General features: G+C 36.6%; 1 protein-coding gene across 6 annotated transcripts in view; it reads right to left on the bottom strand.

The window, feature by feature from the left end:
- ttn (titin) overlaps window positions 1–27,328 on the bottom strand; it is a 324,330-nt gene that overhangs the window by 74,288 nt on the left and 222,714 nt on the right. For all 6 annotated transcript variants that reach the window (XM_033023845.1, XM_033023846.1, XM_033023847.1 and 3 more), the window contains 48 exons: window positions 26,606–26,774; window positions 26,234–26,503; window positions 25,883–26,149; window positions 25,240–25,518; window positions 24,745–25,153; window positions 24,521–24,645; window positions 24,169–24,435; window positions 23,776–24,063; window positions 23,388–23,687; window positions 22,984–23,286; window positions 22,702–22,889; window positions 21,550–21,664; window positions 21,148–21,432; window positions 19,864–20,015; window positions 18,725–18,872; window positions 16,903–17,080; window positions 16,696–16,817; window positions 15,957–16,244; window positions 15,569–15,865; window positions 15,270–15,456; window positions 13,561–13,676; window positions 13,010–13,309; window positions 12,618–12,917; window positions 12,410–12,515; window positions 12,086–12,282; window positions 11,687–11,992; window positions 11,299–11,577; window positions 10,880–11,179; window positions 10,470–10,772; window positions 9,940–10,317; window positions 9,525–9,827; window positions 9,017–9,316; window positions 8,630–8,926; window positions 8,255–8,542; window positions 7,867–8,160; window positions 7,483–7,782; window positions 7,053–7,361; window positions 6,756–6,946; window positions 6,216–6,645; window positions 4,857–5,165; window positions 4,627–4,775; window positions 2,505–2,537; window positions 2,270–2,399; window positions 1,882–2,181; window positions 1,470–1,787; window positions 1,075–1,371; window positions 682–981; window positions 59–373 (listed from right to left, as the gene is read on the bottom strand). In XM_033023845.1, coding sequence (XP_032879736.1) covers window positions 59–373; window positions 682–981; window positions 1,075–1,371; window positions 1,470–1,787; window positions 1,882–2,181; window positions 2,270–2,399; window positions 2,505–2,537; window positions 4,627–4,775; window positions 4,857–5,165; window positions 6,216–6,645; window positions 6,756–6,946; window positions 7,053–7,361; window positions 7,483–7,782; window positions 7,867–8,160; window positions 8,255–8,542; window positions 8,630–8,926; window positions 9,017–9,316; window positions 9,525–9,827; window positions 9,940–10,317; window positions 10,470–10,772; window positions 10,880–11,179; window positions 11,299–11,577; window positions 11,687–11,992; window positions 12,086–12,282; window positions 12,410–12,515; window positions 12,618–12,917; window positions 13,010–13,309; window positions 13,561–13,676; window positions 15,270–15,456; window positions 15,569–15,865; window positions 15,957–16,244; window positions 16,696–16,817; window positions 16,903–17,080; window positions 18,725–18,872; window positions 19,864–20,015; window positions 21,148–21,432; window positions 21,550–21,664; window positions 22,702–22,889; window positions 22,984–23,286; window positions 23,388–23,687; window positions 23,776–24,063; window positions 24,169–24,435; window positions 24,521–24,645; window positions 24,745–25,153; window positions 25,240–25,518; window positions 25,883–26,149; window positions 26,234–26,503; window positions 26,606–26,774 — 12,085 coding nt within the window. The remainder of the gene's footprint in view (window positions 1–58; window positions 374–681; window positions 982–1,074; window positions 1,372–1,469; window positions 1,788–1,881; window positions 2,182–2,269; window positions 2,400–2,504; window positions 2,538–4,626; window positions 4,776–4,856; window positions 5,166–6,215; window positions 6,646–6,755; window positions 6,947–7,052; window positions 7,362–7,482; window positions 7,783–7,866; window positions 8,161–8,254; window positions 8,543–8,629; window positions 8,927–9,016; window positions 9,317–9,524; window positions 9,828–9,939; window positions 10,318–10,469; window positions 10,773–10,879; window positions 11,180–11,298; window positions 11,578–11,686; window positions 11,993–12,085; window positions 12,283–12,409; window positions 12,516–12,617; window positions 12,918–13,009; window positions 13,310–13,560; window positions 13,677–15,269; window positions 15,457–15,568; window positions 15,866–15,956; window positions 16,245–16,695; window positions 16,818–16,902; window positions 17,081–18,724; window positions 18,873–19,863; window positions 20,016–21,147; window positions 21,433–21,549; window positions 21,665–22,701; window positions 22,890–22,983; window positions 23,287–23,387; window positions 23,688–23,775; window positions 24,064–24,168; window positions 24,436–24,520; window positions 24,646–24,744; window positions 25,154–25,239; window positions 25,519–25,882; window positions 26,150–26,233; window positions 26,504–26,605; window positions 26,775–27,328) is intronic.

Raw genomic sequence — 27,328 nt, 5'->3', positions numbered from 1 at the left:
AATTGTGCATACAGTATATAAAAATCTCAAAATACCAATCAAAAATAAAAATGCTCACCTATGGGATCTCTTGCCATTATTGGGTCGGAAGGTATGCTTGGAGGCCCAACACCTGCTGCATTGATGGCAAACACACGGAACTGATAAAATGAGCCTTCTATAAGGTCAGTTACATGATGGGATACTCCAAGTGGCATAATCCTAATTGGATCGCGATTTACCCTGTTCCACCTCTTTCCAGAGGTATCTTTACGCTCTAACCAGTAGCCAGTTACTGGAGAGCCACCATCATATTCTGGTTCTTCCCAATTGACTATCATGCTATCACGTTTCACACCACCCACAGTTGGTTTGTCACAAGCTCCAGGTACAGCTGTTAAAAAATATATAAGTTTTAATATACAAGGTAGTAATCCTGAAGTCAAATTTTGAACATTTTACTTTATAAGAAATTTTAGGGAAGTATGCATAAAAAAACAGATTATATTTATTAGAGTGATCACAATTAGACACCCTGCAATTGTTTGTTAAAATTTGAACAGAAATACCACTAAACTGAGAACTTAGAAAATACCACTAAACAATTTTACAAGTCCATAAAATTGGATAATATTGGATATACATATAATGTTAGCAAGATCAAAGTATAAAAAATGTAGGAAAAATTATTTCGATACATACTAAACAAATTTCTTGCTGTCTCCGGTTCGCTGTCAAGTGGTTCACCAATACCATATTTATTCTGAGCCATAATGCGGAATAAATATTCGTGTCCTTCCAATAACTTGGGGACTTCGCACATGCACTCCTTAACATCGCTGGTAACGTGAATCCAAGACTTCCTACTTGCTTCTCTTTTCTGAATAACGTAGTTGGTGATCTTGGAGCCGCCATCATCTTTTGGAGGTAGCCATGAAAGAGTCATTTTCTCAGCACTAATTCCCTCAAATTTAATTGGACCCAATGGAGGACCAGGGTGTCCTAATCAATAAGAAACAAAAACTATAGTTTATAGTAAAATGACAGGAATGCATAAACAAAATGAAGAATTTATGGAAATAATATAAAAATTACCAAGAACATTGAGTCTCATTTCCTTAGAATCAGTTCCCAAGCTGTTTGTGGCAGTGAGAGTATAAAGACCAGTGTCCTTCCGAAGAGACTGATGAATAAGTAGAGTGCAACCATCCTCAGTCACAATTTTGTTGACATGCTGATCGTATTCTACTTTAGATTTTTCTTCTGGTTTATTGACAGGTGCTTTGTACCAAGTCAATGTTGGGAATGGTGTGCCCTTCACTTTGGCAATGATGTTAATGTCTATATGCTGTTCTGCCTCTAAGAATTCTTTAAGTTCAATTGCAGGTGGACCTAGACGTGAAAATATTAATTGTGGTTTAGAAACATTTACATTTTGAATTCATTATATTTACATTGGTCTGTTATGATGTAATTATGTAAATACTTACATGTCTGGTCTTTCACAATTATAGGCCCAACAGAGTTACATGGTTTACTGATGCCAGCCTCATTAACTGCTTTTACACGGAATTCATACTCGCCACCCTCAGTGAGATCTTCTACTGTAAACTTGGTTTCTTCCACATCACGTCTATTGCACTTTTTCCAGGATTCCTTCTTTTGTCCCGTTGGATCCACGGCAAGACTTTCAATAATGTAATGTGTTACTGGAGCCCCACCGTCATTCTTTGGAGGTCTCCAAGTAAGTGAAACTGTGTTCTTGGTAACCAAAGCAACTTTGAGTTTTGTTGGTGGCTCAGGAGGATCTGAAGTATAAAAGTAAATTAATCAAAAAATGGCTAACTGAAGTTGTGCGGATATCTGAAATATATTAGTGTATATTATAAACCAGAAACTTACGAATTGGATCTCTCGCTCTAGTCCTCTGAATAGTTTCCACGGGTGGACCAACGCCGAATCGGTTTTCTGCACGGACACGGAAGAAATATTCCTGCCCATCAATAAGATCAGGCACAAGATATGATGTGCCTAAACAGGAAGTATTAACTTTTACCCAAGCCTTTCCTTCCACAGTCTTTTTCTCTATAAAGTAGCATTTAATTCTGTCTCCACCATCATTGTCTGGAGCCTTCCATGAAAGTCTGCAGGAACTCCTTGTAATATCAGTCACTTTGAGATCTTTTGGTGGTCCTGGCATATCTATTACATGTAAAAGATAATTTAAGAATCATATCAAACTACTGCAATTCATTCTATTTCAAATAAATTGAAGAAAACAATTACATACCAAGAACATTTACTCTGACATGTAATGTCTTTTGACCAGCCTTGTTCTTAGCAGTAATACTGTATCGACCAGAGTGGGTTCTATTGCATTCTGGAATAATCACAGCTGTCTTAGTATCTGCACATTGAACCTATAAAAGGCAAAGGGAAGAATTATAATTCAGTAAAATGCAAATATCATTTTTGCAATTCCATATTTGAGACTTTTACAAAAGTATCATAAATCATGTTATTACCTGAGCATCAGCTGGTACTCTATGCACTTCATCCTATAAAGAGTAAAATATCAATTGTTACAAGTTTTGCTTAATCTAAATTTGTTTAGGAGAGGATTTCACGTTACGCTTGCCCTGAATTCCTGTGCCATTATGTCATGCTGGATGTTGTTATACCCATGGTGTACGTGGCATCATTTTATATTGTCTTGATGCTGATCTAAACCTAACATCATACATAACACAACCTAACTGATTGGAGATGAATCAGTTGTGTTAACTGCACAGATCTGTCAAAACATTAGCGCCAATGTAATTCAAACCTCATCTAAAATGGGGCAGCTTGCTCTCATGCTGGCTTGCCATAAAATGTAAATTTTATTTTAATGAGAAGTTTAAATATGAGGGACCCAGAGAAATTCCTAGAAAATAACCATTGAGAATGGATGGTCTATTACTTGGTTGCAATCCTCTTTTGGCAGAGAACTTTTGCCAGAAGTGATATATGTGGACCTTCATGCGATGCTCCGGAAAAAAGACATCTGAAGATTATCTTTTCAGAATTTTGTTCTAGGTTATGCTAATCTTACTGAAGTTACAACTGCAGTGGATTCAGATACAATCACAGTTTAAGAGATACTTAGACAGGAACTTAAACAACCAAGGCATAAAAGGATTATGAACCTTATGTGGACAAATGAAATTAGTGTATGTGGGCAAAAAGGTCAGCACGGATGTGGTGAACCAAAGTACCAGTTCCTGTGCTGTGCAACTCTTTAACAAACTACATTTCTCTTTGTGGTCAATGAGTGAAAAACGCATTTTATTACTGAATGCTATGTGCTCAATAACTGAGTATCAATGAGGTGAAAATGGACGGGAGCCAATCAGCTGTGATTCTGATAGCTAAGAATCTTGTGATATTATATTCATGTAGGATTCTAAATGAGTCAATGCCCTGGCTTCCAAAAATAGGAAAAAAGCCTGCTTTACTTTGCTGATTGGGTTCTGGCACAATTCAGCTTTATCAAGTGCTGAATAGCCCAAATAGTGTTCCATAAAGGCAGTGCAGAGCCAATTAAAAAAAAAACTTTCTCAGAAAATATTAAGTTCTAATTTTTTTGTGAAGTGCTTCACATAATTACTGCTGATTATCACATATCCAGATTTTCCCACACACGTTCACCTGCACTCCCTTTACCAATTTCTTTGAGCTAACTCATCATTGGCGCTATCTGGATTTCATGAGAGGCCTGGTGCATTAAAATACCACAATGGCACAGAATCACCTCATCTATTTCAATGAGGCCGAATGTCGAATTTAGTTTGGCATCCAAACCTAACAAAATCGAGCAAAAATTGACCTGAGCTGGTTAGCAAGTCAACATTTCCAATCTGTTTAAACAGAATTGAAGCACTTTTGTTAACATACTTTGGGGGAAAACAGGTCACAGTTTCATTAAAATACACCTTTTATTGGTAGATTGCTAATTTAAGACTAATATTTTTCCCACCCTCAGATAAAGTATCCTTAAATAATCCACCATGACATTAATCCCAGAAGACAATGATCTGCTGAGAGTAAGATGATTTTACTGAGTGTGCATCTTATTGTATGAGAACCAATTGGGATTGTTCTATTTGTGGCAAGTGAACATTTGTGAGGTTTCTTTCTACCAGAATGCCAGCTGGGGGCCCTAATTAATTAGTCTTCCAAATGTTGAACAATTGGTGATTATGTAGTACAAACTACAGAAAACAACATTTATGCTTTGAGCTGTAACCGATTCTAGAATTAAGCTTTGAAAATTTGATCTAATATGTTGAAGACATGTTAATATAATTACTTTTGACTTCTAATCAATTCCTACCATTACATATTTGGATGAAATGATACAGGGTGATCAGATTGATATTTATTTTTGTTTTGGAATGTGTTACATTCTGAAGATTCCATAAGGAGGAAAATTAACCTTTGGATACATTTAAATAATTGGAGCAATACATTACCTTTTGTTATTTCCCTATCATAATATCCTGGAGCACACCCCTCATATATCCAAAGGATACAGAAATTAGATGTCTCCCAGTCTATTCAGGAAACCTAAGTGATTGCACTTACATATAATTCAAATATTTTTACCTTGATAACTGTTTTAGTTGGTCCTTCAAATTCCCAACTGATCTTTGGAAAAGGACGGCCTGTTACAATAGCTGGGATTCTCAGAGGCTTTCCTGCAAGACAACTAAGGAAGTCTTGTGCACCAACATCCAATGTGACATCGGGTTCCTCTGCAAATCACAAAGAAAAATATGTTGGGATGTCCAACAAAATGTACATTTGAACAGTCGTAAGAATCTAAAAGTGCTTACCTAGTGTTTCCTTCATAATTATTTCTGAAGTGGATAAACCTGGTTCAGATTCTCCTACAGCATTAACAGCTTTAATCCGGAACCTGTATTTCTTGAGTGCTTGTAAATTGGGCACTTCATATTCACATTTAGGAATTAATTTATCTGGCTCTGATGCTCTTTTCCAATCAGGTGAACCTTCTTCCTGCATCTCGACAATATAACCTTGGATTGGGCTGTGACCATCCTTTTCTGGGGATTTCCATGCAAGCTTTATAGTATTTTTAGTTTTGTCAGTGACTTCAGGACAGGAGGGAGCACCTGGAGGATCTTTGGGGGAGAAACAGAACATGTAATGCATATGCCAATGTCCATTTTTTGGTAGTGTGAATGAAAACAATTTGATAGCTTAAATAAGAGCAATAAAATAAAATAATTTACATTATGGTACATATTATTTGATAATTAAAATATCAGCCTTTAATTTATGAGTGTATGTGGATTATTTAAGGCAATTCTGATTTTAGTAAAAGTTCCAGATTCGGATTAGTTTTTTGTCCTATACATCAGGGTGTAATGAAATTCCTTGTTCACATGAAGCTAAGGATAATGATAGAGACAACAATAAATACCACAAAAAATGCATTGCAGGAGAATGATGGAAAGATTGTAGTGCGATCTGAAGTCAAGCCGAATAATGTACCAAAGTAGAATGAATGAGGTAGAAGTAAATGTAAGAGTACAAAGCAGCACCCCTGGAAATGGGGGTGAGAGAGATGATTGGTTCAGCTGCCTGATAGTAGCGGGGAAGAAACTGTTTTGAAGTCTGGATGACGAGGCTTTAAAGCAGATATATTTCCCCCCAGAAGGTAGGAGTGAAAAGGAAATGGACAGGGTGGCAGGCATCCTTCACAATACTTCCAGCCTTCCTGATGCAACGATTTTGAAGATGGACTAATTATGTAAGGAAACAATGAACATGTGATGGACTGGACTGTGTTCACCATTCTCTGCAGGTTCAAGTGGTCAAGAGCAGAGCAGTTGCCAGAGCAGGATGGATTGCACCCCCTCAGAATACTTTCCATGGTGCATCTGTAGAAGTTCAAGAGAATCCTTATGCCTATGAAAGTAAATATGCTGATGTGTTTTCCTCATCGCCACATTAGTGTGAAAAGACCTAGTCAGTTTGCTGGTGACATGGACGCTTAGGAACCCGAAGATGTTGACCATCTCTAGAGCAGCTACATTATTGAGGACAGGAATGTGTTCACTCATTACCCCCTCCACTCAGTTCTTATAATTAGTTATTTATTATTATTTTTTTTTAAATCTCAGAATTAGAAATGCATAACTGATAAACATAGATTTATTAATACTTACACTTAGGATCGGATGCCAAAACTGGATCGGAAGGTTCACTTGGAGGTCCAGTTCCAGCAGCATTTACAGCCATCACTCGGAACTGATATTCAACGCCTTCTAATAAGCGGAGGACAGTGTAATCTAGGCCTTTCACAGCTGGCTGTGTCAGAGGAGCTCTATTGACACGTGACCAATACACACCATCTACTTCTCGCTTCTCGATATAATAACCAGTGATTGGAGCACCCCCATTGTCTAGAGGCGATTTCCAAGATACAAGCATAGAAGACCTTGTAACATCAGACACATTTGGTTTACTTGGTGGTCCTGGGAGGCCATATGGATCCTTGATTGTCACTTTTTCAGACATGCAGCCATCACTAATTCCATATTTGTTCTCTGCTCTGATTCTAAACTGATATTCTCCATCAGTTATCAGTTTCCATACCTAAAATAGATAAAACTTTGATTATATATATATATATAACATTTGCTAGATTATTGTTAGATGTAGTTAAATATATAAATCTAATACAGTAATATGAAAAAGAACATTACCCCATATCGTCTTTCAATAATGTATTTTGTGATCTCCTCCCATTCAGATTTCTTTGTGCTAGCATCACGCTTGTCAACAATGTAGTTAGTTATTTCACTCCCACCATTGTCCTCAGGTGCATCCCAAGTTAGATAACAGGATTCAGCTTTAATATCAGAGACTTTAAGGTTCCTTGGAGGTAAAGGTTTATCTATGGTTAAGAAAAAGGAAAACAAAATAACACTTTAACACCATCATTAATTTGGACACATTTTTGTATAAATTTTGAAACATTTTCTTGTGCTGTGTTTCCTCACCTAGAATATTTATGTTAACAGTCTGAGATGCTGTTCCCAGGCGGTTTGAAGCAGTAATGGTGTAAGTATCTGTATCTTTTCTGATGGTTGTAGGAATACTAAACTTCGTTAATGCGTTTGTTCTTGACACTACTTCAATATCTATCTTCTGTCGGTCAGTTGATTTTTCCACAAGAGTCTCTCCTTTGCTCCATTCAATTTTGGGAAAAGGGAGACCTTCCACCTCAGCGGGAATTTCAACTGATTCTCCAACTTTAACAGCTATTACGTCTTTCTTCATTCTTAATAGCAGTCTTACTATTGGAGGCACTATTAGGAAAATAAATGAATGAAAGAACAAAAATATTGATCAAAGTTGAAAAAATGATTTTTGACATGATATTTTTTAAATAGGTTAATAGCACTGAAAATAATAATTGAATGCAGTTACCTTCATCATCTTGCACTATTACATTGAGAGTAATTGATGGTTCACTTGGTCCAATTTCATTAACAGCTCTGACACGGAAGTCATACATGTTTAAGTCCTCAAGATCATCCACCGTAAAAGTTGTGTCTCGACAAATCTGTTTGTTAGCTTTCTCAAATTCAGGCTGATCGTGTCTTTTCTTTTCAACAAAGTACCCTAAAACAGGACGACCACCATCCGTTCTTGGAGGTTTCCAGGTGAGTGTAACGGTTGACTTTGTTCTATCAGCATACCTAAACGTCTCAGGTGATGTTGGTGGACCTATAATTAAAGAGTATGTTTAATTCAAACATGTAACAGAATGTCCAGAAATTATTTAATAGTCTTTCTTTTTATTTCTCTCACCTAGAGGATCAACTGCAGCTATTGGTCCAAGTATGTCAGTGGGACCACAACCATATTTATTTTTAGCACAAATTCGGAACATATATTCCTGTCCTTCAAGAAGACCGACAATATCACATTTGGATTTTTCTGTTTCAATAGGTTGCCTCCAGGAATGCATTTTAGCATCCTTTCTTTCAACAACATAGCCAATTATATCACTACCACCATCATCTATAGGTTCCGACCAGTTAAGTAATATCATCTTTCTTGTAACAACTACAGGTTTTAGATCCAAGATAGGCCCAGGAACGTCTGGAAGAAAAGGAAGCACAAACCAGTGAGATATAAGATTATAATATAAAACACCAACCTTTTTTTACTTTTGTCTCTTTACTATGAGCCTTACCTACAATATCCACTCGAGTCCATGCAGCTTTGCTACCACTCTTGTTTGTTGCAGTAACTATGTATCTACCAAAATCACTTCTTTGTGAATTATGTACAATTAATTCTGTCGTTGTACCAACTGTTTCAATCACAGCAAGTTTTTCATCAAATGGTCCTCCTTCTTCCTTGTTCCATTTAATTTCTGGAGTTGGTCGACCTGTTACGATTGCAGGAAGTCTAAGGACTTCTCCAGCCTGTTTTAGAACACCATTTCTTACACTTACATCAAATTCTATCGTTGGAGGTACTGGAAAACAAAAAAAGTACTTTTGTAAATAGGAACAGTAAAAATACTGAAAATCATAAATCTAAGTAGTTGCAAGATTCGTAATACCTTGTGGCTCCTTTACGGTTACAACTTCAGTCTGACCCGGAGCTCCTTCTCCAGCATTATTGACTGCCGCCACACGTACCATATAATCTGCATCTTCTCTAACTCCCAAAACTGTGAACTTCAGATCTTTAACTAATCTATCCGTGCAGCGAGACCATTCCCTTGATCCCATAAGTTGCTTGTCAACATGATAACCAATAATATCCCCTCCACCATTGTAGATGGGGGGGTCCCACTTTATTTCTATTGATGTTGCTGATGTATCCACGATACTTGGTATTGGTGGCCCAGGTGGCACTTAAACAAGAAAGAAAGAAAGAAAATAAATGAATAACAGCCTGATATTTTTTTTTAAATGATTTTCAAGTTTGTTAAGTTAATACTTACAAACTGGGTCCTGTGCTCTTTTGGGATCTGACGGTGGACTGAATTTACCAGGACCAGCTGCATTTTCTGCACAAACTCTGAATAGGTAATTTAAATCCTCCATAAGACCTTCAGCTGTAACCTTTAGGGCATTTAGTAAGTCTTTATTAACTCGAGTCCAGTGTGTGCTGCTAATTTCTTTTCTTTCAATCCAGTAGCCTAAGATTGGGCTACCATTGTCCTTTGGTTCCTTCCATGTAACAACCATACTATTACTAGTGGTATCCTCCACTTCTGGTTTATCGGGTGCTTCAGGAGGATCTAAAAAAAAGGAATAATGAGGATAAGTAAATAGCAATACTGATAACAATAAACCATTGCCAAATAATAACAAAAAGAAAAAAATAGAAAATACATTGTATTACTGAGTTGTAATTACAATGTATTACATTGTATTATATTCTGCAATATAATGATGGATACAATTGTTCTTAAATTATGGTTTTGAGAAACAGAAGTGAAAGCTTACCAAATGGATTTTTAGCAACAAGTGGTTTTGAAACACATGATGGTCCAGGACCAAATTTATTTTCTGCTGCTACACGGAAAATATATTCTTTTCCTTCAATAAGTTTTGTCACATGATATTTGCAATGTCTAAGAGTTGTTGTTATAGTAATCCAGCCAATTCCAACTTTGGAATTATCTTTCTTCTCCAAGATATAGTTAAGGATTTCACTACCGCCATTGTCCAACGGAGGATCCCATTTACAGATGACAGAATCATTTCTGACTTCCTCAAATATGAAATTGATAGGTGGTCCAGGTGTGTCTGGAATGCCAAATACAAAATGCTTAAACTATGCTCTAAATATTTACATTTCTTTAGCAATTTCTTCGCAAAATGTCAGAATATCAATGAAAGAATTTAGGTAACATCTCACCTAAGACAATCACTTCACAACTTGCATGAGCAACACCATGAGCATTTTCTACTTTGATAGTATATTTTCCATGGTCTTTTCTGATGGAATCCCGCACCATGATTTCAGACTCTCCTGCATGGCTGTTGTCAAGAGTTAACCGTTCTGGTAGACTGAGAGAGAAAGGCTCTTCCTCTACAACCTCCTTCTTCTTAGATGGTAAAATTAATTTTGCCACTCTTTTCTTGATTTCCTCAGGTCTAATCACTTCATCATTACGAAGCCATGTTATAGTTGGGTAAGGAGAACCGGAAATACGAGCTAGGAGATCGATCTCATCACCTTTTCTTACATTCAATCCAGATGAAATATTTCTGACAAAGCTCACCTTTGGTGGGTCTATACAGAAAAAGAAATAACTATTAATAAAACCATTTTTAATCTAATTTTACCTTCAAATTGTTTGTTTCATCACTTAGAAATGTATAGATATGAAGGCATCAAAATGACTTGAATGAATGATTTTTCTGAGTTTTGCAAAAGTCACTCACCAATGGGGTCCAAGGCTTTGACTGGTAGAGTTATTCTTGAAGGATCACTAATTCCAGCAATATTTTCAGCACGTGCACGAAACTGGTATTCATTTCCCTCCTCAAGATTCTTTACAGTATAGGACAGAACAGGAACCAAATACTCATTGCATCTCTCCCATTTGTCACTTCCTTTTGCAATCTTTTCTATGATATAACCCATGATTTTACAACCACCATCAAAAAGCGGTGGTTTCCATGTGAGTGTTGCTGATTTTGATGATGGATCATTCACCTCAAGATCAACTGGTGGGTCAGGGCGTTCTGAAGGAAATTTACAAACATAAGTTTTAACAATACTTAAAAAGTTCTGATAATTAAAAGCTTGGAAGGCAATATCATTAGCCATTATTATTTTCTGAAATACTTACGCTTCTGATCTTCTGCAATAACTGGGTTGCGAATCTCAGTAAATTCACCACCACCAATCTTATTCACAGCTTTTACACGGAAGTGGTATTCACTATTTGGAATAAGATCCTTTACTTGCCAGGCCAGTTTATTTTCACCTGACATTACTGGTGTGAAAGTTCTTCTTCCAGCCTCCCGACGTTGTAGAACATAATGTAAAATTGGACTGCCACCATCAAAGTCTGGAGGATCCCAGCTTATCTTGCAAGAACTCTTGGTGATGTCACTTGCTTTTATATCTTTACACAGACCAGGCAATCCTTAATGTAAAGAAAGAAGATTATATGGTCAAAGGATACCATTTGATTTATTCAGAAACAGTGTTTCAGGCAAGAAAATAATTAAGAAAATCTTGCTACATTTCATTTCAAATTATTACCTATGACTTTAACGTTAATGGTGCCTGTTGTTGAACCAAGTTTATTTTCCAATGTAATTGTGTAGACACCCGCGTCAGCATGAACACAGTTAGCAATTTCAATGGATGCCTGTGTATAATCACTCTGCTTGGTCACTCTGTCATCCATTTTGAGCTCCTTTCCATTCTTAAACCAAGAAATAGTTGGCATAGGCACAGCTCTAAACGGCACAGGGATATTCAACTTCTCGCCCTCCACAACAGTTATGTCTTTGCTCTGCACTTCAATACTTGGATTACCTATAAAAAAACAAATTTTTAAACAACATTTAAAATAGATAATGTTTTTAACAGAGTAAGAAGATAGTTTTTGAATGGGATAGGAAATATTTCAAAAGATTGTTCTTACAGTCTGAATCCTTAGCCGTAACATTTTCCGAAATTTCCGACGGATCACTTGTTCCAATGGCATTAACAGCCTTAACTCTCAGGATATATTCTTTATCAGGAATTATGCCTTCTTCTGCTTTATATTTTAATTCTTTTACTGGCCGAGAATTAATTCGCATCCACTTCTCTGTTCCTGCTTCACAAATTTCAACATGATAGCCAATAATAGGACAACCACCATTTTTGTCTGGAGGTTTCCATTCAATAGAAATTTGCTCTCTGTTTGCATCAGTCACGTGTAACTCAAGAGGAGGAGATGGTGGACCTAGACACAAATAACATTACAATATTATCTGCTTATGTCCAAAATTTCAAGCACATTTCTGTAATGACACGTTTCATATCAATTTATACTCACTAGTCGGATCTTCAATAGATAGCAAATCAGTAGGTTCACTTGGATGGCCACAGCCAGCTTCATTTTCAGCACGGACTTGGAATTGTACTTCAGTGCCCTCAATTACATCAGTGACTCTATAATTACATTCTGGTCCAGCAGTCTTGCCAGCTTTAACCCAGCGAGTCCCTAATTTCTCTTTCTTTTCAATTACGTACCTATGGAATGATTTAGTAACATTTAAGTAGTAAATATATTCAGAAGGAAAGAGACTCAATTAATGCAAAAGAAACATTTACTGTCTTGGTGAAAAGATGTATCATATAGAAAAATAACTAAAATAACCTCAGGATTGGCCTTCCACCATCATTTTTGGGAGCCTCCCATTTCAGTTCAACATGTCTTTTGGTTACATCAAGGACTGTAAGGGCATAAGGCGGCCCAGGTGTTGCTAGAAAGAAACATTAATACATGGTGAGATAAATTAATCAAAAGATGTCATTAATTATTCACAAGGAACATTATTCACTAGAAACATTACAAACAAGCTTACTGAAGGTATCTTTTGCAAGAACTGAGTCTTCCAATTCGCAGTATTCACTCTGACCAACTGCATTTTCAGCAGCAACCCGGAATACATATAGTGAACCTTCCGAAAGAGGCGTAACTGTGGATTTGATGTCTTTTATTGTTGTATCAACAGTTTGCCAGCCTTTTCGTCTTACATCTCTTTTTTCCACAATATAATTTGTGATGGGAGAGCCACCGTCTTTTTCTGGCGGTGTCCATTTGAGATCAGCAGTATTCTTAGTGATGTTAACAACTTCAAGCCAACGTGGAGGTGAAGGAGGGTCTGTAGAGAAGAAGACATTGCTTATCATTAAAACTGCATGACTTTTGATATTAACTGTCATAGAAATGGTATATAAGATGAGTGTAACTTACTCAATCTCTCTTTGCACAACACAGGATCGCTGGGTTCACTTGGGTCACTTTCGCCAGCTTTATTAACAGCTCGTATACGGAATGAATATTCTTGTTTCTCCATAAGTCCTTTCAGGAAGTACTCAGTCATGGCAATACCTTCGGCTACTCTGACCCAGTCTTCTGTTCCACTCTTCAGCAATTCAACAATGTAAGATTCAATCTTTGCCCCTCCATCATGCTCTGGTTTATTCCAATTTAAGAAAGCGGATGTCTTCATGACATCTTTAATATTAGGCTTTCCAGGAGGCCATGGTGGGTCTATAAATTAATTTGTGATAATAAATGAGCAAATCCTATGTAATAATATAGTCAATTCCATCATATATTGTGCAGCATACATGTTGCCTTGAAAACAGCAAGATATGCTTCAAAAATTGTAGTGTTAGATTTTTCAAATATAGTTGCTGACTATATATAATATTCTTATAGTCATGCAGAGTCGAGCAATATTTCAGCATAGCACATTAAAAGGTATGACATTTCATTGGTTAGCATAACTGTACACATACCAATAGGATCCTTCACCAAGATTGGGTCTGTTTCTAAGCTAGGTTCTCCAGGACCAGCTAGATTCTCTGCCAGAACACGGAATTTGTACTTCTTCTTTGGTGTAAGTCCCTTTAATCTGTGGTGAAAAAATATGTTTAGGTACATGATCATTTGTTTGCAATTAATTTAGCTATTGTTTTACATCTGAAATAACTGAAACAACTTATGCACGTGATGTCTAGTTAACTATTTGCAGCTATCAACCATCACATTCTACCATGGACAAAAATAGACTGATTCATTCTATTTTGCCATTTTGTATTTTTTCTTTCCTCCCATACAAAACTAACCAATCAGAAGTCACCATTCATATATTTAGCTACAAATAAGATATGTAATACCTCCATATATACACATGGGACATTTCAAACATCAATAGTTTCCTGTTCATCTTACTGCTATATCTTTGTATTAGCTCACAAATCAATTTGATCCCGAGACTAACTGTTGATGTGTTATGGGAATAGTTAATGCCCAAGCATTATTACCCAACTAGTCAAAACTACTAATCTGAAAAGGACCTTCTATCATGTCTTACTCATTTTCTTATCTTATCTATGAACCTTGAAAACTCTGCATCCTCCTCATAACTCATACAATCACCCAGCCTTACATTATCAACAGACTACATGTAATTCCCTTACTGAATTTAGTAATACAGATGGTGAACAGCTATGATCCCAGCCACATGTTCTTTGCCACATGCTGCTAGTTACAGCCGAAGGAAGTGAAAGTAACACATTTATCGCTATTGCTTTCTTGTTGCTTAATCAACCCTCCAGCCATGCAAGTATATTATCCTCAATCTGAAATGCTTTAAATTTCTATAACAATTTTTGCATGGAATCAAATCAAAGGCCTAGATAAGGTAGATAGAATCATTTACAGATTGTTAAAAACAAGTCATAGGTTTAAGGCGAGATGGAGGAGTTTTAACAGAGATCTAAGAGGAAAGTTTTGTGGTATTTATTAAAAACTGAATATGTTCCATGAGTTTAATTAAGGGGATGAATATAGAAGAAATGTGTTTAAATGAAGAATTATAGCAAATGCATGTTGGGCAAAATAATAATGAACAGTTATAACAAACAAACATTACTGACATATGAAAAAATAGATTTGCAGACAGTTCTCAGAAATTGAACCCTTATGTAATATGGGAAATGCCTGTATTATTTTCCAATTGCTCTTTCATTTTAGTAATAGACTCCTGTCAGGTTTACATGATACTTGCAGATAAAAACCCAACAATGGATTAATTAACATGAGCGCATTTACAGCCACATTTTGATCCTGCTACTGTATTGATGGATTCTTAGTACCTTCTGTTAACCTATTGTTTTGAGCAAGGGAAGGCAAAACAAGGACGAGGTAGCAGCCTTCTTCTTCATAGAGGCAGTCTGACTCAAATTTTAGTTGATCTCCCGAATGGGATTATAACAATGGTGTTGCCATCGAGCCAGGCAGGAGAGAGGCCATATAGGCGTGTAAGCAAAATTAATTTCATTAGTTTCTTATGGCCCCAAAAAACAGAAAAGGAATAGAGCTTTGTTTTGTTGAGCCAGGAGGTAAGTTTTGGAAGATCAATTAGTCCTCAAAGAATAAGTAAAACTATCATGTTATCACGGCTTCAGAGTTTTTGAAAATTAGGTTCATGCATCATAAATACCTGAAACTAGTGTCTTTGATAGGTATCTTGTTGCATCTTTGCCATTTATCATTGTTGACATCATATTTTTCAATAAAGTATCCAGTGATTGGGCTACCACCATCTTCTTCAGGTTCATACCACGACAGCATCAGTGAATCTTTAGTAATATCTGAACCTTTTAAATTTGTTGGAGCACCAGGTGGATCTAATGTACAATCATATATCCATGGGTTTTAAAAACATTTAAGTGTGAAATATGTAAAAACAGAACAAATGTCTCAATTATAATTTACATAATTGTACTGTATTTTCCTTACCAAAAGCATACTTCGCTATTATTGGAGCATGCTGAGCTGGCTCTCCAATACCATACATGTTTTCAGCCAAAACTCTGAATGTATATTCTTTTAGTGGTTTAAGATTTGTTGCCTTGAATTTAGTTTCTTTGATAGTGGAAGAAAGTTTGTTCCATAGCTCACTGGTTCCAACTTTATATTCCATAATGTAATTTGTAATGCGTGAACCACCATCATCTCTGGGTGGATTCCATGTCAAGTTACAGGATTCATTTGTAATATCAGTGATATCAAATGCAGCTGGTTGACCAGGCTTGTCTGTAAACACAAAATGTTAAAATATGTAGATATTTTTCCCATAGGCAAATTATAGATCTGATTGTAAATAATGATTGAATAATTAAATTACCTAGAATGTTCACTTCCACAACTGCAGTAGCACGGCCACTAGTGTTTACTGCTTCAATAATATAGGTACCACTATCAGATCTCATGGTATCTGAGATTGTTACAATGGAACGATCAGATTTGGTGTCAATAACTATTCTGTTGTCGGGCTTCAGAAGGTGTTCAGCCTTTGTCCAAGTAATTCTAGGATCAGGTTTACCAGAGATAACAGCTGGGAGCTCAATCTTTGTGCCAGCCTTCACAGTAATGCCAGCAAGCAACTTAACGTCAAGATGAATCTCTGGACTCGCTGTAATAAACAAAGAAGACATTACTAATTTGGTAAGAATTGATCCATTTAAAAAAAGAAAACTGTAGGTCGTTTAGTTTTGCCATCTCCATTTGTGGAGACATATTTGACATTAATATATGAATCATGAATATCAATTAATTGCAAATTAGAAGCATCAGTAAAGTGTGCTAATTACACAACCCATAACTGTTGCATCGAACAAAAAATTATCAATAATACTCAGATATAGCATCACTAATTTAGGTAACCTTGAATTATATTCTTTACCAAAATATTTCTTCATGAATAAAATAACTTGCAATAGTGACTTAATTTATTACAATGTTAACATTTATGATATAAATCTGTCTACATTTATTAAAAGGATTGGAATGTATTATTAAAGGACTGGCTTTAGTAAAACGGTGATTTGGAAACATTAGTTTTATATTTGTTAGTAACTATGTACCTTTTGGATCAATAGCTAGTATATCATCTGTAGGTATACTAGGTCTGCTGGCACCTTGTTTATTCAAAGCTTTAACCCGGTATGAGTACCATTGACCTTCTGTGAGGCCGATCACTTCCGTCCTATTCAACATAAATGCAGCATTAGTGTTTATTTTGCATTAATTAAAACATAGTAAACATAAGAAAATTAGACATATAATCTTACTTCAATTCATTAACTGGTTCTCCACATCGCTCCCACTTTTCACCACCACGTTGACATTTCTCTAATAAGTAGCCTTTAATTTTTGAACCTCCATCATATTTTGGTGGGTCCCATGTAAGGAAGATTCCACTGGCGCTTGGATCTCTCCATCTGACATTTTCTGGTGGATCTGGAACAGCTGAAAAATGTATGGGATCAAATTAAAAACTTTTTCACAAAACTTTCACAAAGAATACTATATAATGAAAATTATTTTTCATTATCAGATCTAAAACAATCAGGGATGTGTGTGTGTGTGTGTGTAAAAAGACAGGGTTATTTTAATTGTGTCAGAACTCCAGTGGCTGGTGGCATCAATTACATTCACTACCATTCTCATATCTCTAGCTAATTTCCAAATTCTCGGTATGGTGAAAGTTTCCACTTATATTAAAGGTGCAAAAAGATCTCAATGATCAGAAATCTGGAATCTTAGTAATGTTTCTTAAATGTGTTGTCAATTTGCCTCCTGATTTACTTATAGGCCACAAAATTACCCCAAAATGCTTTCCCCCTTTAATTTTGATCAATAGATGATACACTCCAGATGATACAATGGACAGACATTGCTCCATTTCTTTCTCCTTCCACTTATCTTTAGCAACGACATCTGTTCTTTGTAATCATAAAGAAGTGTTTTCAAATATGTAAGATATGAATGTCCAATCGTCCAATGCTAAATGTACATTTGTGTTCCTGGGCGTGCATATCTCTGAAGATCCAGCACATTGATGCAATAATAAAGAAAGGCCATCAATGCCTCTAATTCTTTAGAAGGTTGAGGAGATTTGGTATGTCGATAAATACTCTCTTGACCTTCTACTGGTGCAGAGTAGAGAGCATATTGACTGGTTGCATCATACCCAGGAACGAAGAAGATTGCAAAAAATGGTGCACATTGCCCAGTCCATCACGGGTACTGACCTCCCCAACATCAAAGGGATTTACAGGAGTTACTGCCTCAAAAAGGCAGCCAGTTTCATCAGAGACCCATACCACCCTGGCCACATTCTATTTCATTCCTGCCATTGGGAAGAAGTTGTAGGAGCCTGGAAATTGTAACATCCAGGTTCAAGTGAAGCTTCTTCCCAACAACCATCATGGGCCTGTCCCACTTCGGTGATTTTTTTGGGCGACTACAGGCGACTGATGCAAAGTTTTCAACATTTTGAATTTTTTTCGCTGACAGTGGCGCCAATTTTTGCTGTCGTAGGTTGTCATAGGTATCGTCGTAGGTTGTCTTAGGTGCTGTCGTATGTGAATTCCATTAAAACTTGTCGCCTAAAGAGTCGCCTAAGTGGGACAGGCCCATTAGGCTATTAAACACTACAACCTCCAAATAAACACCAAACTACATGGATTTAGGTTCAGTGTGTTTGTCTTTGAGCTATTCGGGAAATACGACAATAAAACTCTCTTGTCTCTTGACATTTATTTGCTGTGTAAATATATTGAATGTTCAAAATTTGATGTGTCAGTGTAATTTAACAAGAGGCATACATTACAAGAGTGATTTGAGAAGCATCTTGAGCTTGCAATTCCCAATGCTCTAATCTCATCAATGAAAAGCCTGCTAAACCAGTCTAGAAAAAGACCTTGTAATCCTGTTTTGTTTCCCTATTTATTTTTCACCACAATGTTCTTGAATGGTGGAATATTATTAAATATATTTAAAAGAACTGTGCAACTTGCACTAAATAAAAGTCAGAGCAAATCTATTTGATTGTATTTTAAACCTAACATCTTACAATTTAATAAATATGAATGAAAGTTAAATACTCACTTGCAGGAGCAGATACATTGACGGGTTCATCGTTAAATGCAGGTTCACCTGGGCCACATTTGTTACAGGCAGAAATTTTGAACAGATAGTCTCTGCCTTGTAAAAGGTCAATGACAGTAAATTCCAAGTCTTGCACCCTCTCAATAACCTGGAAATCACAGAAGATGACAATGATATAACTGGAGTTTACACCCCAGCGGTATGAACATTGACTAATCCAATTTCAGGTAGTCCTTGCTTTCTCCCTCCTTCCCCTCCCCTTCCCAGCACCCTCACAGCCTACTGTCTCCGCCTCTTCCCTTTCTTCCCCCCCCCCCCCACATCAGCCTGAAGAAGGGTCTCGACCCGAAATGTCGCCTATTGTCGCGCCATAATGTCGCGCAATAGATGCTGCCTCACCCGTTGAGTTTCTCCAGCATTTATATCTACCTATGATATAACTTGAAATCACTCACAAATAGATTGCAGCCTCTCCTTTTAATCCCAGCACAGCAGAGAACAATGGTGAATAATCACCACATGATGTTCAGGCTACGTATTCACCAAGAGGCAAGAAAGGATTTTTTAACCTTATTTGGTTTGCTATCTGATCCCAACAAACCATTTAAATCGAGTGGGAAGCTCTATGCTAGCTTTTTCAGGCAACTTCCACTCTCATAAAAAGAAAAGTGAACTGGAAAATAAAACTGGCTAAACTAGTCCTGCTTACAGCATTAGGTGTGTTCGAGGAACCCCTAAAATCCCAAGACAAGATTAAAGGACAAAGATTTAACACAGACGCTGTATTTTCCTTTCTATAGTGCTCTGTGTTTCATAAGTAATTTGAAGAAAATCTGACAAACCTGACCTGATACATATATCTGCCATTTCCCGTTTTGTTTCAAATTTTCAGCATGTGAGTTTTGTTGCTTTCCAAATTATGGAGCTAGATTGACATCAGTATATTTACATTTTTATTTGTTTCCTTCAATATTACAGTCTGTGGATAACTTACAAAAAGTGCTTGCTCTCGTAAGCAGTGATTTATTTAGTTACCCGTCTAATTAGGTAACTTTAATGATCAAAGGTGTCAACCTTAAATCATCAGTTTGTAAATAACTGAAGAAATGAATTTAAGATTACTATGGTTTATTACTTACCTTGACCCAAGTCTTTCGGTTAACTTCACGTTTTTCAATAAGATACCCAGTCAATGGACTTCCACCATCATTTTCAGGCTGATCCCATATCAAATGTACTGTATTCTTAGTAATTTCTGAAACTTTGATGTCTTTTGGTGCACTTGGCCGTGCTGAGAAGTTAAAAGAATAAAGAAATATAAAATTCAATAATCTTGCATGCTATTTATTATTTTCCTTGTCACCGATTTCTTCCACCTCCCAGTTATTCACTAATGTTAAGCAAAGTCATTGTGTCTCGTCTGATCAGGAGCTGAGCCTCAAACTGCATGATCATGAACTGCTCAATATGGTTCACCTTCATGCCAAGCTTGCTACCGGCATAATTTTGTTGCTAGATCTACACTCTCTCTCGTTTCGTTATTCCTCTTTGGTCAGTTGTCAGACCATATAAACTCTGATGGTCAAATACTCCACCATTCAATTGTCCACAACCTACATTGAATTGTAAATAACAATTCCTTTCATAAAATTCCTCCATAGCTTAGCTCATGTAACAGCAATCACTACTAGGCTTACAGCACATTTATCAGCAGTCTAAAATTATTATGGGATTGGACACGCTAGATGCAGGAAACATGTTCCCGATGTTAGGGGCGCCCAGAACCAAGGGCCACAGTTGAAGAATAGGCGGAAAGTAATTTAGAACTGAGTTGAGGAAAAACCTTTTCCACACAGAGTTGTGAATTTGTGGAATTCTCTGCCTCAGATGGCAGTGAAGGCCGATTCACTGGATGCATTCAAAAGAGAGTTAGATAGCGTTCTTAGAGCTAGTGGAATCAAGGGATATAGGGTGCAGGCAGGAAAGGGGTACTGATTGTGGATGATCAGCCATTGAATGGTGGTGCTGGCTCGAAGGGCCAAATGGCCTACTCCTGCATCTACTGTCTATGTATCTATTTACCACTTATTCTCAGCCTTTGGGATTTTCCTTTTTCTACACCATCAACACCTTCTGGTGGTTTAGCTCACTTTTTAGAATGCATTCTTTCATTTTCTTTGACACTCAGTTTTATTCTCCATTTTTATAAAATCTTCCCAAAACCCATTTCTTCAATTATGTTTTTAGTTACTTCTATTTTTCATTTTGTAAACTCTGCACTTGTTTCTTTAATGAATCAATTTCCCTCCACTCTTCAGAAATCATCTTTGCAGCTTTCATTGGTAAATAGGTTTAGTTAATCTAAGTTATCTTCAAAAGGTTAAATAAAAATGCAATTTCAAATTCTATATTCGGATTCTTACCAATTACGTTCACGTCAATTTCCCCTGTGACAGATGACATGGCATTTTCCAGTGTCAATTTATATAATCCCTTATCTGGACGCTCACTGGGAGAAATAATCAGTTGTGTATATTTTGCAGTAGTTTCCATTTTCACACGATCATTACTTTCAAGAGGTTTTTCACCCACAGCCCATGTTGCCAAAGGTATAGGGTAGCCACTGATAGGAACACGAATCTTGAGTGGTTCTGGAACAATAACCTCAAGACCATCTTTGAACTCTCTCAGGTCCATAGAAGGAGCCACTAGAAGATAATACATAATCAGGTTTCAATTGATATACAGTATAAGCTACTGAAGACCAACCCCCCCTCACTTTTATTACCCATCATATACTTTTATTCACAAGGTATATGCATTACCGTGGGGGTCATCAGCTGTTAGTGGGCCAAGAGCATCAGCTGGATCTGATAAACCTGCAGCATTTTCCGCAGATACTCTGTAATAATATTTCTTTCCTTGTTCCAAACCAGTTATCTGTAGGAACAAAAAATAAAAAGCACATACGAATATTTAAAAAAAGCAGTCAGCTAGAGATATATCTGAAATATGGACAAAATAATATCTATCCATGTGTGAACTTAAAATGTATACTTGACTTTACACAAATTATTGCAGTATTTCCTGAATCCTATCCTATCCCCAAAAGTTATTAATATTCAGGGATTAATTTCTCCATTTTTGTTTCACAGATGCCTAAAATACATTCCAGACAATAGACAATAGACAATAGATGCAGGAGTAGGCCATTTGGCCCTTCGAGCTAGCACCGCCATTCAATGTGATCATGGCTGATCATCCACAATCAGTACTCCATTCCTGCCTTCTCCCCATATCCCCTGACTCCGCTATCTTTAAGAGCCCTATCTAGCTCTCTCTTGAAAGTATCCAGAGAACCGTCCTCCACTGCCCTCTGAGGCAGAGAATTACCCAGACCCACAACTCTGTGAGAAAGTGTTTCCTCGTCTCCGTTCTAAATGGCTTACCCCTTATTCTTAAACTGTGGCCCCTGGTTCTGGACTCCACCAACATCGGGAACATGTTTCCTGCGTCTAGTGTGTCCAAACCCTTAATAATCTTATGTGTTTCAATAAGATACCCTCTCATCCTTCTAAATTCCAGAGTATACATGCCCAGCCGCTCCATTCTCTTATACAAGACAGATTTCAACACATACAAAATATTATAGTCTACAACCCATGTTTTGCAAAGTCCTTCAAACTCACCATTCCATTGAACTTCAGCTCCTGAGCAAAATAATTTCAAAATTCTCTTCAAATAGTACTTCTTACACCTCTCGCACCTGAGAAACGCTGAATCTTATCTGATCTGATGTACAAGGGAATTCAGTCCCCATGTACGTCAATATTAGTTATCAGCTTACAATTTGTCTCTGACTAGATGAGAGATTTGGCAGGTGAATAGCTCACTTAATATTAGAAATGGGCGAGCAATCGCTTTCAAATCCTCCTAAATCAGCATGTTTTAACAAATAAACAAATAAAAAATAATACCTTGAATTTTGTTTCAGGAATAAGTCTGATATTGCAGGGGATCCATTTATCTGTACCTTCTTCACATCGTTCAATAAAATAGCCCAGAATTGGGCTTCCTCCATCCTTTAGTGGAGGTTCCCAATTCAATTGCACTGAATCTTTTGTCTGCTTTGAAGCAGCAAACTCAATAGGTGGGCTTGGTTTAACTAAAAACAGGGAAATCAAATTAATTAATGGAAGATCAAATTAAGAATACAAAGCATTTATTACAATTACACATTTTTCTAATCAGATACTTACAAATTGGGTCCATAATTTTTACAGGTTGTGAAGCTGCACTAGGTTTTCCTCTACCAGCTCTGTTTTCTGCTCTGACACGGAATATATATTCTCTGTTTTCGACCACATCATTTATCTGAGCAGAGAGCTCATGTGCATCAGTAATCATAGTTGGCTCCCATTTAAGCGAGGTTCGGTCACGTAACTCAACAACATAGTTTGTGATTTTGGCTCCGCCATCGTATGTTGGTGGTTCCCAAGTAATGGTGGCACCAAATTTGTTCACATCTTTCACTTGTACATTAAGTGGTGCATCAGGTACATCTGACAGAAAAGATAACACAATTAATATGTGATCATTTTAATATGTAGAAATCATTTGGAGAATAATTAAAATGAGTTACTGAATTGTCCCCGACACTTACCAAACTTATTTTTAGCTTGAACTGGTTCAACAGTCTCCACAGGTTCACCTGTACCAACTCTGTTTCTTGCACTAACACGGAATAGATACTCCAATTCTTTTTGGAGACCAGTCACTGTAAATTCAGTATTATCAGCTCTATCTGTAGCTAAAGTCCAGGTTTTACGCTTCACATCACGTCGTTCTACAACATATCCAAGGATTTTGCTACCTCCATCACTTTCAGGCTCATTCCAAGCAAGGCTGACTTCACCATCAGCAGTTTCCATAACTTTCAAATTCTGTATTGGGCCAGGCACATCTGTAAATTGACAAAAAAAGAAAAATGATATTTCTAGAACAGTTTTTAGACCCATCTATAGACAGAAGAATAACAAAAAAATACCTACCAATTACATTCAGATTTATATATCCTTCACCCTTTCCATGCTTATTCTGAATCACAACCTTGTATCTTCCCTTGTCATATCTCCTTGGGTCAAAAAGCCGATAAGAAGTCTTATCTGCAGTTGTGTCAATGTTTTGATCGGGCAGGCTGACATACTCAGATGTAGTACTGTCTTCCTTGAACCACTCAGCTTCAGCGCGTGGATAAGCATCATATGGAAGTGTCATTGTGAAAGGTTTTCCAGCATCAGTCTCAAGATTTAAATCAGACGTCTTGATTTTTGGTATCGCTGTAATGCAAATATTCATCAGTTAGAAAGATATCAATTCACTGTATCCAGCCATAGGAAAGGTAATAGTTATCATTAATATTCCTAAGATTCAAACTAACTTACCTGCAAGTTCCAGTTTGGCTCTTGCATCTTTATCCTTGGCGATAAACCTATATTCTCCTTGATCGCGTGGTCTTATGTCACAGACCTGCAATCGGTGAACCTTTCCTTCACTCATCATTTGATGTTTATCACCCTGCACGATTATCATATTATTTCTCAGCCACTTGACTTCAACTTTATCTTTATTCAGTTCAGCTTCAAAAATAACATCCGAGCCCGGAGCTTCAAAAATATCCTGCGGAGGTCTGATGATTTCAACTGGGATTTCTGAAAGAAGAATAATAATGTAAACTTGCATATTCTCAATTTTCTTAATTGTTTCAGTAACTTGTTTTTCTTACATCATACTTGCCTTCAACAAAGAGTCTAGCCCTTGAACGTCTATCTTCTACACCACAGGAGTATTCATATTCATCATCTGGTCTACATTCCCTTACAATAAGTCTGTGTAAACTACCATCTTTTTCAAATTGATACCTAGCAAAAGACACAAAAATACAGATGATAACATATATTATTTGTGAAATAGCAATAATTGGTCAATTATTTCCCCCAAACAAATGAATTAAAACATACTTTTTATTTTCTCTGAGTTCTCTGCCATTCCTATACCATTTCACAGTTGCTTTCTCTTTGGACAATTGACAGGTAAAGATTGCATCTTCAAACTCAATGACAGTTTGATCTTGAATATGCTCTATGAAATCTGTTGGTGCCTCTGTGATGATAAGTTCAGCAACTGATTTGTCTTGTCCAGCAATTACAGTATATTCTCCTTCATCTTTGAATGCACATCCTCTTATTATAAGAGAGTGCTTTTTCTTATCAATTTTATACAGAATTTGTTTGTCAAATGCAACTTCCTCTCCATTTTTCATCCACTGTAGAGTGACATTTTCACGGTTCACTTTGCAGCTGAAGGTGACAGATTTCTTTTCCATTGTTTCACAATCATCAAGAGGTTCAATGATTTTCAGATCCTCCTCTGCATAAATTAAAAGAGGTCATGTGAAATGCAAGCAATATTAATTTGAAATGAGCAAGAATGTTTCATGTGCTATAGTTATTTACCGTGCACTTGTAATGATGCTGAACATTGTGCATGTTCTCCTCTATTATTTGTCAATGCTACTGTAAACGTTCCTTGATCCTCCATTTGTGAATCCCTGATTCTGAGAGTAAAGACTAACTCTTTGTGGATCATGACATATTTTGGGCTATCAAAGATAGTTTCTTCATTTTTTAACCATTTAGGTCTGGCACCTTCAGTGTTAACTTCACAATTAAATACAATTTCTTGTCCTTCTCGAGCTACCTGGTCCTTGATAGGAGTTATTATCCGAAGATTTTCTGGGAAAAGAAACAAACGTTGATTAAAAACAAGTAAAATAATCTTGTTTTAGCACATTGAAACCAATTTGGAGCTAGTATCAATGTTAGTGATGTAATCTGCCTCAAGTGATTACCTAGGCTGCAGAACATTTAACATAGAGAAACTGAAAATAATTTTCTATTGCAAAATAGAAAACAAGAGCATGGTGGCAGCACTACATCAAAATATTAAATTTGTACATTTGATCCGCCTCTGTCTGGATATTCGTCAAATGGAGGGTGTTAAAATATTTGCTTAATATATTTGTCTTTAATAAGATAACTAAATGTGAATGCAATGCTTACATTTCTTGCAAATTGCCACGTAGGTTACACGACTTACCAATAACTGTGAGTTCTGCTGTTGCTCTCGAGGAACCAATCATAACAGCATAAGTTCCTTCATCTTTTGGGATGGAGTTCTTGATAATGAGCCTTCGTTTTTTGCCATCAGACACAATCTCATATTTATCATCAGTTTTAAGTTCTTCATCCCCTTTAAACCATTTCACTTCGTAACTGTCCTTTGATACGGAGCAGACAAAATTTGCCTTGTCTCCTTCTAGAACTTCCAGATTCTGCGGTTTGGAAATAAACTCTGCAGCCAGTTCTATAATAAGAAGTACCAAGAAAATTATACTAGGCAATATTAATTCATATTAGAAAAGTAAACTCATATTAGAACAGTACATACCATTAACTCTTAGTTGACAAGATGTCCGAGCTCCATTTGGCAGCCTGCAGTTATATTCACCATCATCTCCTGGATTAGTATTCTGAATTACTAAAATTCGTTTTCTGCCATCTATACGTTGTTCATATCTGCCAACTTCAGGCAACTCTGTATCTCCCTTGTACCAAGTTACATCAGCATTTGGTTTGGAAACTTCACAAACCAGTTTAATTGTCACTGTTTCAGTAACTTCAGCATTTGTGAGGTTCTTTGTAAAGGTAGCTTCCTCTTCTGCAAAACATGGCAAGTGGAAATCTTTGCTTAACTGAACTGGTTAATCTAAACTGGTTTCTGAAAGTTAAAATAATGCATAGCTTTGATTTGATTGATTACCTAAAACTGTAAGCAGTCCAGACGTCTTAGCAGTCCTTGCATCACATTCATATTCAGCTTCATCGTCAAAGCTGCTTTTGTGGATAATTAACATTCTCTCCTTGCCTTTAGCAACAATGTCACACTTCTTGCCTTTTCTTACTTCAACACCATCTTTAAACCAACGCACCTGAAATTTGAAATAAATTCATAGAGTGGTGTTCAGAATAATTTCATACTTTCAGAATACAGTATAAATAGGTTATAAAATCAACGGCATTATTCTCTAAACATACAAGTATAGATTCCTTTATTGAGTTGTAGAAATCTATCAGTGATTAATTTTACTATTTGGTGCCAAACATCTTGATAACACTAAGAAACTTATTTTTAAAAGGAAACAAATGTTTATATCCTTAGCAATTTCTTAAAAAATAGTAAATATAACATTATTAATTGGATGAGTACATATTTGATATTTACACGGATTAATTTGACCAGTCATTAAGAACCACCCAATGTTTCTGGTGATTCTTGTGGAACATTGCAACTGAGCATTGATTGATACAAAAAGTGACTGATTTACTTCATCCTTAAGTATGGGAAGACAATAATCAGCATAGTTTGTAGTCCACACCAATGCTGTTTAACATTAATATAGGTTTTTGGTGTAACAGCACTAGATCAATCACTTATTTTGAATACAAATCTAGAGCTCTCTCACTCTCTCTGTGTTTGACAATG

This window comes from Amblyraja radiata, chromosome 7, assembly GCF_010909765.2.
Source record: "Amblyraja radiata isolate CabotCenter1 chromosome 7, sAmbRad1.1.pri, whole genome shotgun sequence".
In the NCBI taxonomy this organism is placed as follows: domain Eukaryota; kingdom Metazoa; phylum Chordata; class Chondrichthyes; order Rajiformes; family Rajidae; genus Amblyraja; species Amblyraja radiata.
The sequence above is the reverse complement of the archived record's forward strand: the minus strand, read 5'-3'. Positions and strand labels throughout refer to the sequence as shown.